The sequence below is a fragment of the Bidens hawaiensis genome, unplaced genomic scaffold (genome assembly GCF_021521415.1).
Source record: "Bidens hawaiensis isolate Kalapana, Puna unplaced genomic scaffold, B.hawaiensis_p1.1 tig00014039_1, whole genome shotgun sequence".
Lineage (NCBI taxonomy): Eukaryota > Viridiplantae > Streptophyta > Magnoliopsida > Asterales > Asteraceae > Bidens > Bidens hawaiensis.
This window is the reverse complement of record NW_027492209.1, coordinates 673,091-683,965: the sequence shown is the minus strand read 5'-3', so window position 1 is coordinate 683,965 and position 10,875 is coordinate 673,091. Positions and strand designations below refer to the sequence as shown.

The 10,875-nt window shown below is 37.1% G+C and overlaps 1 protein-coding gene across 1 annotated transcript; it reads right to left on the bottom strand.

Moving 5' to 3' along the window:
- Nucleotides 1-5,466: 5,466 nt before the first annotated feature.
- On the bottom strand, nucleotides 5,467-7,499 carry LOC143545844 (receptor-like kinase TMK2). The gene has a single exon (XM_077037654.1). It carries the CDS (start codon nucleotides 6,908-6,910, stop codon nucleotides 5,708-5,710), a length of 1,203 nt encoding a protein of 400 aa, XP_076893769.1. The 5' UTR covers nucleotides 6,911-7,499; the 3' UTR covers nucleotides 5,467-5,707.
- Between the last annotated feature and the right edge of the window lie 3,376 nt (nucleotides 7,500-10,875).

Here is a 10,875-nt window from a genome sequence, read left to right as displayed (position 1 = left end):
TAAACCAGATGTTTTGTTGATGATACACTAGTTCGCAGTTGTTCGATGTCATGTTAATCAGATTTGTACGTAGTCATTCTTTAGTGATGTTTTTTTTAAGTAGGCCTCCTATATTGAGAGCCCAAGGTGGAGTGGGCCCAACGAGTGGCTGTCTAACAATAAAAGAAAATTATGGCTTGAGACACTGAGTCCTTGTTAGTATGTAATGGGCTAGGTGTTTTGGGCCAGGTCTAACACCATTCAAAACAAATCTATGTCCTAGTCTCATACTAGGCTCAGCTGAGTCATGAGTTGAAATCTTGTTAACTATTGCAATTTGCAGCTATTAATTTTTTTAAGAACATTTAGTAAAATTAATAAATGAAGCTTAAAACAGTAGGAACGACACTCGAACACAAAACTCATGTCACACATAGCAAAGCGAAAGCCACTACACCTAGACAATTACTGAGAATTAAAACCCAAATGGTCCATAAACGCGGACCAATGGGATTAATGTATCATACGCCTGTTTTCTACTTAATATATTATAATTAAATAATGATTCATCATTTCCATTGATAAACGACTTTGTGTTTGTGGCACTTCCATTCGTTACCACATGAAGACGACTTCAAAACTTTTGGCATTCTAGTTGTGCCTTTTAAAGACTGCTGATGGTGGTTCAAGCATCAATCAAAAGTTATCTCTTAGCATCTTCGTTGCTTTCCAATTCCACATCTTCATCTACTTCTTAATCATACGAGTCATGTTAATCCTTACCCAATGAATATGACTTCCCTAAATACTTATCTATTACTAAATCCAAGATTAAGTTATTTTGTTCCTATGCATAATCATTTTGTAATTTTGTAATGATACGCATGAGAAAAAAATACACGCCGGCAATATTCATTATCTCAAAATAAACGACTAGTTTCGACGCGTGCTGACATAGCTTATACAAATTCCAACACTTACGGTAGAACTCATCAAAATTTTCGTGACTATCGGCTGTTTGATAATCTTGCGCTGAATCAATAACATGTCTAACTGATTCAATGGTCATTTTGAAACTTAATTATCCAGAGGCTTAATGAACCACTAAGAGGTGTAGCTAGACATACTTTACCTCTGACCGATTTAGAGATAACCTCTTTAATTGAGTCTTTTAAGAGATTACCAAGCAACCATTAAGTTGTTATACTTTCTATGGATAAACTTACAAACCAACCAATGCATTTAGGCTTAGGGTACAACCCATGAGTCAAATTGATTACATGTCCAAAACTAAAAGCTCATCCCTTTAAAGCGAGGAATGAGTATGGCCCCGCTTTTAATACGACATTCACATTCACTTGAAAGGAAAGGAGAAGTTGAGGAAATCATCAATTTCTAATTTTCTATTGTAGATAGTTGTAATATTTCACAATATTAAGTTATTTGTTATGGTGTTTAAATTGATGATTTTTAACCCAGTGAAAATTAAATACTGAGGGGGTGGGGGGTTCTAGATTCATCAGGACTCGAGACACAAGCTTAGTGTCAAAGGTCAGAGTAATATATGTTACACGGGTTCATTTTATTTAAATCGAATTTGAAATCACAAAATTTTGAACAAAATTTCATTCAAATTATGTTGTTCTAATCAACACGACTCAATCCAAATTATATATATTTCATTAATAAATATACATTTACTTACTTTATAATTGAATCTTTTAGCCTTTTAAATTTTGTTTATTCGAGTCAACCCAAAATTTCATAATAAATATACATTTACTTACTTTATAATTGAATCTTTTAGCCTTTTAAATTTTGTTTATTCAAGCCAACCCAAAATTTCATGTATGTTAAAGATGTGCATGGGCCAATTTAAGTCACTATTAGGCTCAAAATGAAACAAAAACGTAATATCATGGGTCAAATGAAAGGTGTAGCAAACCCTAAAAACGGAAAAAAACACTCGTAACGCTCGTGGGCTTTAATTTTATCAACATTGTGGTACATACGGAAAACAAGAAATGCTTTCTTTTTTAATGAATTGAAGATCTCAACCTCTGTGAATGCTGAAGACATTGAATCACATTTATATCTATTAACGTTTCCATTTTTAAAAAGGGAGATTTGCTTTTGAAGAGGGTCTAGTTCTTGTTTTTATGTTCTGTACAATCACATTATGCTTTAGAAGTGTGATATTCTAATCCTATGTATTTAAAGTGTTAGGCTGAGGGGTGTGGGGGCTTTAATGGGGGCTTACCAATAATATTATGACGTGTGGCAGAGAGAGAAACTGGATAAGGGGGGTGTTGGAGCCCCCGTTGGAGTCTCTGGCCCTGGTGTGGAGGGGCTCCAGCGAATTTTTTTTTATTTTTTTATAAATATATTCAAACAACGTATTCGATCAACGTATTGGTTGATCGAAAAACTCATAAATTATTAAAAAAACACACATTAATAAAAAAACACATTAATATCTAAAAATAAAATAAAAATTAAAGTACTAAAAAAAAACATTCTTCTTATTCTTCGGCTTGGTCTTCTTCGATCAACCTCTTTCGGATACGTTCCTTTTGCTTTTCCAAATCGATCAACCTCTTTTGCATTTGATCGACCGGATTCAGGTTACTGAAGTCTCTAGTAAGAAAGTCCAAATCTCTCATTCGACTTTTTTCCTTTTTGTCATAAGAGACCACCTCCATGGTTTTGTTGAATTTATTGAGGGATTCAACAAGATTGGCGATGTTTACGGCTTCCCCCTCAGCCGGTTTTTTCCCCTTGGCGTCCCTTCCCAATGGCCACCTCCTCGGCGGTGAAGACGTTTCCTCCTCCGCAATGTTTAGGTCGAATCCAACGCGGCAATCCGACCCGGTTGAAGTGCTATACGCTCCAGACGAACTAGTTTTAGTCCGTTTCGGCCTTACCTCCGCATCAAAGTCTGGCGCCACCAGCTCAACCCACTTGGAACACCTTTTCAACCTCTCCCACAACTTTAAATCGTCCCACGTCTTCACCATCCCATACCTCCGCAAACACTCCTGCTTCCACTCTTCGACCGTGAAATTGTAAACCGCCAAATCATCACTGCCACTTGGTCTCATACGACCGCTGTTCCTGTTGAAAAGATTAGTAAACAAGCCGACAAATTTTCTGATTTCGGACCACCGACCCGAAATCATATCGGCGTTCTGCTCTGTACTCCCAACGAGCATGTAGAACGTCTCCCTAACCTTTGTCCAAAAAATCTTGCTCTTTTGGTAGTCGGCTGCAAAATGACCAAATAAATTAGATTTCCATTTAACTTTTTTATTAAAAATCATTTTTAAAAACGTTAAAACAATTACCGCAACGCCGATCCTCAGAAATGACTATCCAAGCCCGACACAAGGCTTCCTTCTCATCCGATGACCACGGAGTGGCTTTCCGTTTCGTCCTCAGAGTCGAAGCCGGTCCCGACCCGTCCGTTGCAACTTGTTTTTTCCGGTGGACGCGTCTTTTTGGTCCCGTAGCTTCACCGTGTGATTCTTGTGTCTCCGGAACAACAAAGTTAGGAGACGGTTGTGTGTTGGATGGTTGAAAGCCGGATGATTCTTGCGGCTCCGAATAAAACATCGGTTGGTGCGGTGACGACCATAAATCATCGTCAAGATAATCTGAATCAAGGTTTGGGAACCAATTTCCAGCCATTTTTTTTAAAAAAAAGTTGAGAAGATGAATTGATTTTGGGTGAAGGTTTGAAGTTTTGGTATAAAAATGGGTGAAATGGGGTATAATTATATAGGAAAAATATTTTTTTTTTGGTTTGTTCGGCTCCCAACGGTCAAAAAACCATCAAAAGTTGTGCAGCCCTCTCTCTTCTCCCGCTAACCGGCTCACGCCTGCATTGTTTTTCGCGTTAGCGCCCTGGTGGTGTGGTGTTAGCGCCTGGGGGCGCGAGCGGAGGGACTCTAGCGCCCCCGTTGAAGCCCCACACCCCTCAGCCTTAAAAGTTTCCATTCCTTTTGAGTTTTGAGACAGGTTCTTGTCTCTTAATGTTGTCATAAACTCATAATTACTATATAAAAGATGACGAAACAAAAGTGTGATGAAAAGCAAAAGATGTCTCGTTTGACCATTGCCAACAATATTCTTATTCTTCTTTCATAATGTTTTAAGTTGTGGTAATATTATTTTCCATTATCATTGAGTGGAACGAAAATCTAGTCTTTTGTTTCAAGAAAAAAATGCATATTTGGCGAGTTTCAGTTCCTTCAAATTAATCTAAATACTTTGACAAATTAGTAAATGCATTACTATCATGAGCAAAACCATCCGAATAAATGTCACGTCATCGTCCCTACTTGCATGGTAACGGCAACTCACACTCTTAAGTACTACTTCTAAATTTATACTTTTATGTCACCCACGTATTGTACGCTCACCATTTCGGGAGGAATACATTACCCCAGTATCTTGTACCTAAGTATCTTATTTTTATGATCAAACACATTTTTTTACTCAATTCAATTCTAACGGTTAATGCAACTAATTCAAGTCAATTATTGATGGTCAATACAAAATTTCATGCAACATCTCACTCTAGGTTAAACTTGATCAAAATTTATCGAGAGCACATAAATCCAAATTCTTGATTTAGCTATGTATTCAAATTGAACTTAATTAGTACGTTCTAGATATCATATATGTTGTTCTTAAGCTAAATGATAGAAAACCACTACTTAGGTATAAATTCTACTCAAATTCTTGCCACTATGGTTGATGGCATGCACAACATATATGATATCTAATTTGTAACACATTTGACACTCCCCTCAACAATTTGTATGTTCGAATAGGGATTTATGGTATTGAATTTGTGAAATGCTAAGAAACTATGATACAATCAAAATTGGATTATTGTTATCCTTTTTGGTACATGTAAAGCTTCCATCTAAAACATCTAATATAAATTGAAAGTGCTTACCAATTACCATTAAACCCTTGTGTGCTTAATGTGTAAGTAGAAAAAAATAATGTATGAAATGAAAAGAAATGGTATTGCTAAGGGAAAGAGACTAGTGTAATAAAGACAATGATGTGGTTTCAACACTATGCATATTGAAAGCTGAAAAAGGTAGACACGCTCAGCACGTGCCTTCATATAAATACATATAATTACACTTTTAAGCATATTATTTTCCACATAGAGACATTTATATGATCCAATAATACACCACATCACTCAATTACTTTAGTGTCCATATGGATAGATGGATTACTTTTATATAGTTCTTTGTAATATCTAGTTTTGAAAGCCCAAATTCAATACCAGAAGGGTGTATGAAAACAAAACTCGTATATATATGACAACCAAGATTTGAGTATTTTTCTTGCGTGCACATGTCTCAATTCCTAGTCATATATGTCTTGAAACAAGAACAAAAATACTCAAATAGAAAACAATATATGCACCAAATACTCAAATAGACAAAAAAAATTTATTTACAAGAAACATATTATCATAATGACGATAACACCTTATTTTCCAACTTTTTGACATAAAAATAAATTAAATAACCACTATCCAAAAATATACTTGGTAGTTTCATCATTTATGATCATATTTTGCAACTAACTACACAAAATTAAACGTGTAATTACCTTGAGGTTCGAACCCGGGTCTTCATTGAAGAACCCAATATGCCAACCACGAGACCACATTTAGTGGTTAAACGCGTAATTACCTATTTTACGCTTTCCATTCATTGCATTGCGAAGTGGGTCGGGTCTTCTGAGTACCCGCACTAACCGGGCATGGACTTTGAACCGGAGGGACCATACAATTATACTGCAAACACAACGAACTACTCAAAGGAATCGCTGACCGCGGTTTAATCGGCATCCCGGTCAAAAAATTATGCTGCAAGTACAACAGTTTTATGCTGCCCGACATTAACCGGTCTACAAAAACCCGAGGAACCGAACCCGTGAACCGGTTATTATTCAAGTAAAGATTCTGAACCGTCGCAAAAAGTGGCGAAATTTGACCGTACAGCATATTATGACTAAGATCAACGGTCGGGATCGTAACCGACCTTACGGGCCGGACCGGCCCAGAAAACATGTTCCGCTCGAGTTGGAGGTTGGAGATCGGGAAGTTAAACACGCAACCCGGGATCGGGCCCGAGAACCGGTTTAAGCTTAGGTCGAGGTAGTTTAACCGGCTGAGCCGAGTTAACAACCGGTCGGCCCGGCCCGAGAACCGGTTCCATGAGAGTGAAAGGTATTGTAATGAGGGGGGGAGCGAATACGGGCCGATTGAGCCCGAAAACTGGTTATGTTTTAAGTCTAATCGGGTTAGGCTTCGGGAAATGAAAGGGGGTATTGAACCCGAAAGCCGGTTATGACAAAGGATTACATTGGTCAACGCGGGTAACTTCCCGATTGACCACGGTATCCCACCGGTAAGTTGGTTATAACTAAGATCAAGTGTTCTTAATTTTTTAAGCTCGGTTAAAGCCGGAATTTCGTGGAATATGAAATTCCGGCTAACGGCTAAAAACCGAAGGTTTTTCAACTCGGACATTGTGGACGGCAATGCGCCCATGATCCGACCGGGAACAACCGTGAACTCAGCGAGTGCGGTTAGTTTCCCGATCGATGGGTGCAGCCGGCCTGATAGGCCGGGTGCACCGGCCCGTGGGTCGCCGAGGTTTAACGCGACAACGCGTTGGTTCTCGCAGTAAACCCCGGCGAAGTTACACGGGTCGGAAGTGAAATCCCATGAATTAAAGTAATTGGACCCGGGCATGTCTTCTAGCGATTTACGTATCGCTTGTAATGCTAAAAAGTCCACCGGGTCCAGCATTGCGTAGCAAATGCTGGACCAGTGAATAATAGTAATAGTAATAATGGTAATAATAATAATATTCGGCATTCGGGTTTTCAACATATTGAGAATATGGATTTAAGATGGAAGGATAAGGATATACAAGTTATAATATAATGAGGATGAAATGTTGAATACTAATAAAGGGGTATGAAGATGCTTTACCGTGAAGGAAGTGATTATTCTGCTTTCTGGTGGGAGGGTGGAAATGAGGCCGTGAAAGCTTTAATGGCTGCAAATGTTGTAGAAAGAGAAAGTAGAGAGATTATTATTATTATTATTATTATTATTATTATGGTGATGATGGTAATGGATTGGGGAGAAAGCAAGGATATAATTTGGGGTTTTGGCTTGTTGGAGAAGGAGGAGATGCAATGACTGCTGCTGCTCCTGCTACATTTGACATTTGTTTTGTTTGATGATTTTTTTGGTTTTTTTTATGTGAAGTTTGGGCTTTTCGAGGTTGTGTTACCCATGTGGGAGATAGGTTCGGAGGAGCCAACGGTTGTCCGGGCCTACATGGGAGGTTCGGGATGACAGCTCAGGAAATTTAGCGGTGACCTGGACTAGATAGTACGTGACATAGGTGGAACCTACCGCTATAATTTATTACACGGTGGATAATTAATTAAGTAATAAAAGTGAATTAAAAGCTTTTTATTGATTGAATTGGAAAACGAGGACTTAAAATAGTAACGAGTTTTAGAAAGTATGCCGCCTTAACTACTAATATTTTAAGCGTCTTTAAAGATCAAAATGTAAAAAAGCACAAAAACTAGTAATGAATTTTAGAAATTATGGTTAAACTAATAATATTTCAATTTTACTTTGACGAGGACACAACATTATAAAAATCGATTCATGTGGTCCAGTACTCACAATTTCCAAGTCGATTGGATTTTCAACACATAGTAACTTCTGTAATTTTTTCTTTTGAACAGCTAAATATATTAAAAGAAGACTAGCGAGTGACTAGACTAAGAAACACCAAAATTACACCTGAGTACAACAAATCCACCCAAAAACCTAGCGGGATTTAAATGGCATGATGGATTCCTTAATAATAAATTTTACACATGCTTTTACATTTTAGCTAGTCACTAAAATGATGGTATGTTCATGGTGGCAATCAGCAGCTTAAGTGGAAATTGATATTACCGTCCCATGGTCTTAAGGATATTATGGTAATCGCTAGCTAAAGCGGAAAGTTCACTCCTACTTGGAGAAAGGTTTGTGACATGCTGTGAGGGCTCGAGAATAGATTATGAAAGGAGCAGGAACGGGTCTAAACCTAATTGACACCCAAAAAAATCTGACACTGTCCCTTATAGAAAAAGTGAAGTGCTTTTACCTTAATTAACTATAGAGGATGGTTCGACTATCGAGATTATGACGTATCAAGTATCAACGATCTTTGGATGCTAGTCCTTTACATGCGAATCACTAAAACCATATTTTATAATCCTTTGTAACAAGCATAAGTTCTATGTTTTTGGGTCTTTTGAATTTGAATTCAAACAAATATTGTATTAGATAATCAGCCCACGTTTATGCACATCCAATAAACAATTGATTTGGTGCCAATAAATAAATCAAGTACAAGAAGAAATTAACAAAGAAGAATAATATAATATTTTTATTGATCAAATCGGAAAGAAAGAAAGAAAGAAAAACCTTGATACAGGTTTCATACGAGATCTCGACGACCACGTATGTTCAACAGAACTAAAATATTGGGCTTTGATTATCCTGAGTTGTACCGTACAAGTCAAGAAGCCTAAACCCATGTGGATATAAAAGCAACATGCACATGGAAACAAAGATATGAACCTCATCTACCTTCCAACACAAGCATCTATTAGAAGCTATCTCAGTAGAGTATCCACACCCCTAAAAGGTCCCAACATTGATCTTATTTGAAAGGACAATTTAATGTGTCATAATTCATAACACTACAATCCATCAATACTACATTATGAGGTTTATGTTCTTATTGCTATTTATGCGTTTTAGGTAAGATGTCTCTTCTTTCATCAACATTCATTTACACTCCCACCGAAATTAAATTTTTGGTAATATTAACAAATTTATTTTTTATTCACAAGTTAACATGGAGACATGAATAAATTTAGCCTAAAATGAAGAGGCTTAATAGTTGAAAGTTGGGACATAAGTTTTTAGACAAGAAACTAACATTTTGTATGTTTGGATTTAGTTTAAATGAGTTCGGGTCAGTTTTTAGTTGAGCACGATAGGTATGTTCGTGCCATACTAGTTGGCTCATAGGTTGATCTGTATGGCTGTTTGACACGTATATTTATTTTTCTTGTTTTTGAATATGCTTTATAGTAATGTAAAATTTTTTGAGTATTTTGAATACAAAAAATTTAAAAATATTTTGACATAGTTTAAAGATAACTACTTTTGAAAATAAAAACAATGTGTAGATTTAGAAGTTAAAAGAATTAGAATATAAAATTTAAATAAAAGAAGTTCAATTAACCAGGTCGTTTTCACGTGAACCTACGAATACACATATCATGTTTAAGTACATGTATGTGACATTAATTTCATGTTCATGTTGTCTTCATTTTATAAAACAATTCAAGTTAGGTTCTATCCGTCGACCCGTAAACACAACCTATTTTATACTTTTACAAATCTACATTCTCCCGATTTATCCTCCAAACTAGATGATTACATATGACAAACATCAATAAAAGGAGATATAAAACAAAGTGATGGCATAAGTGATCATCTACTTGTTAGACCAATAAATTAGAAGAATTTAACATTTTTTATTTTGATAGGAGTTATTTTAATTGTACTTAAATACCGGTTTTGTATGAGCTACAAAGGATATAAAAAGATGTTGACCAGTACTCTCAAATCTCAATCCAACTCATGACTCATCCCATCCCTCATAAAACTTTTGTCTCACCCAAGTACTCTTTTGATCTCACCTCCTTTACCATCTATTAAAACTGGTGACCATCCAAGACAATGGTCCTTCAAAAACTGGTCCTGACCAGAAACATCACAGTTACAGTTCAATTTTTAAAGTTTTTTTTTTATAAAGATTCCATTCCAATATGTAGAAACATAGATATTACATCAACATAGCAGGTAGGCGGGCAACAAGCTGCGCCGCCACCCCTTTCTGAATTACAAACCCTAACCTGCTAAAGACATACCCCTGCCCCTTTGGAGTCGACACATTGCTATGCACAACCTGTTGGACCCTGGTTAGAAAACGGATAGCTTCCGGTGCCAAGGAGCCAAATGTATCAAAAGCCAGAGGGACAAAAACATGTTGGTTCTCTTCGCAGGCTTTAGCATGTTTCTCCACCTTCTTCGTTTCAGCCCTTTTCATTGCTTGCCCAGCTACAAACCCATTATCCCTCAAACCAGCTAAGGGAGATACCCCTGTGAGGTCAACACAAGCGTGTTTTCCCCCGGCCCAACCAAAGACGAGCAAATCTGCCGGTCGTAGAGTGGATCTCCCTTCCGTGGGGTCTGTAAGGAAGTTTACAGGGGCTTCCTTTTTAGCTGATATCCCAGCTCGCCTTAAGATGTCCCAAAGAACGTCCCGCACCCAATCATGTCGGTATTTGAACCCAGACATCTCCTTGCAATGAACCCAGACATCTCCTTGCAATGAACCGCATGCACTCCGAATTATAAAGAATTAAAAGAAAAAAGAATTATAAAGAGCTGTAACGTGATTAAAAGAAAACAACATGATGCATTATTTATTATGGTATAGGGGTGTGTGCTTCCTAAAAGAGAACCTGAATTCTTTGAAAAAACAAAACCGGAGATTGGACTATCGAAGTCATTGGACTAGTATAAGTGGGTTGGGCCAGGACAAAACCCATAATTCGTAGATGATATATGTTGGAACTTGGAACCATGATTTTTGTGGGCCAATAAGTTTTATTTGGTCAAAATTTGAGATGATTTTGTAGACCAAGTTACAAAAGTAGACTTGAAGCAACAATTTCATGATTCAAAAAACATAATCAAAC

What these genes read in the sequence shown, in the direction of transcription:
- LOC143545844 (XM_077037654.1), bottom strand. Translation starts at nt 6,910, where the DNA reads ATGTTGAAAACCCGAATGCCGAATATTATTATTATTACCATTATTACT.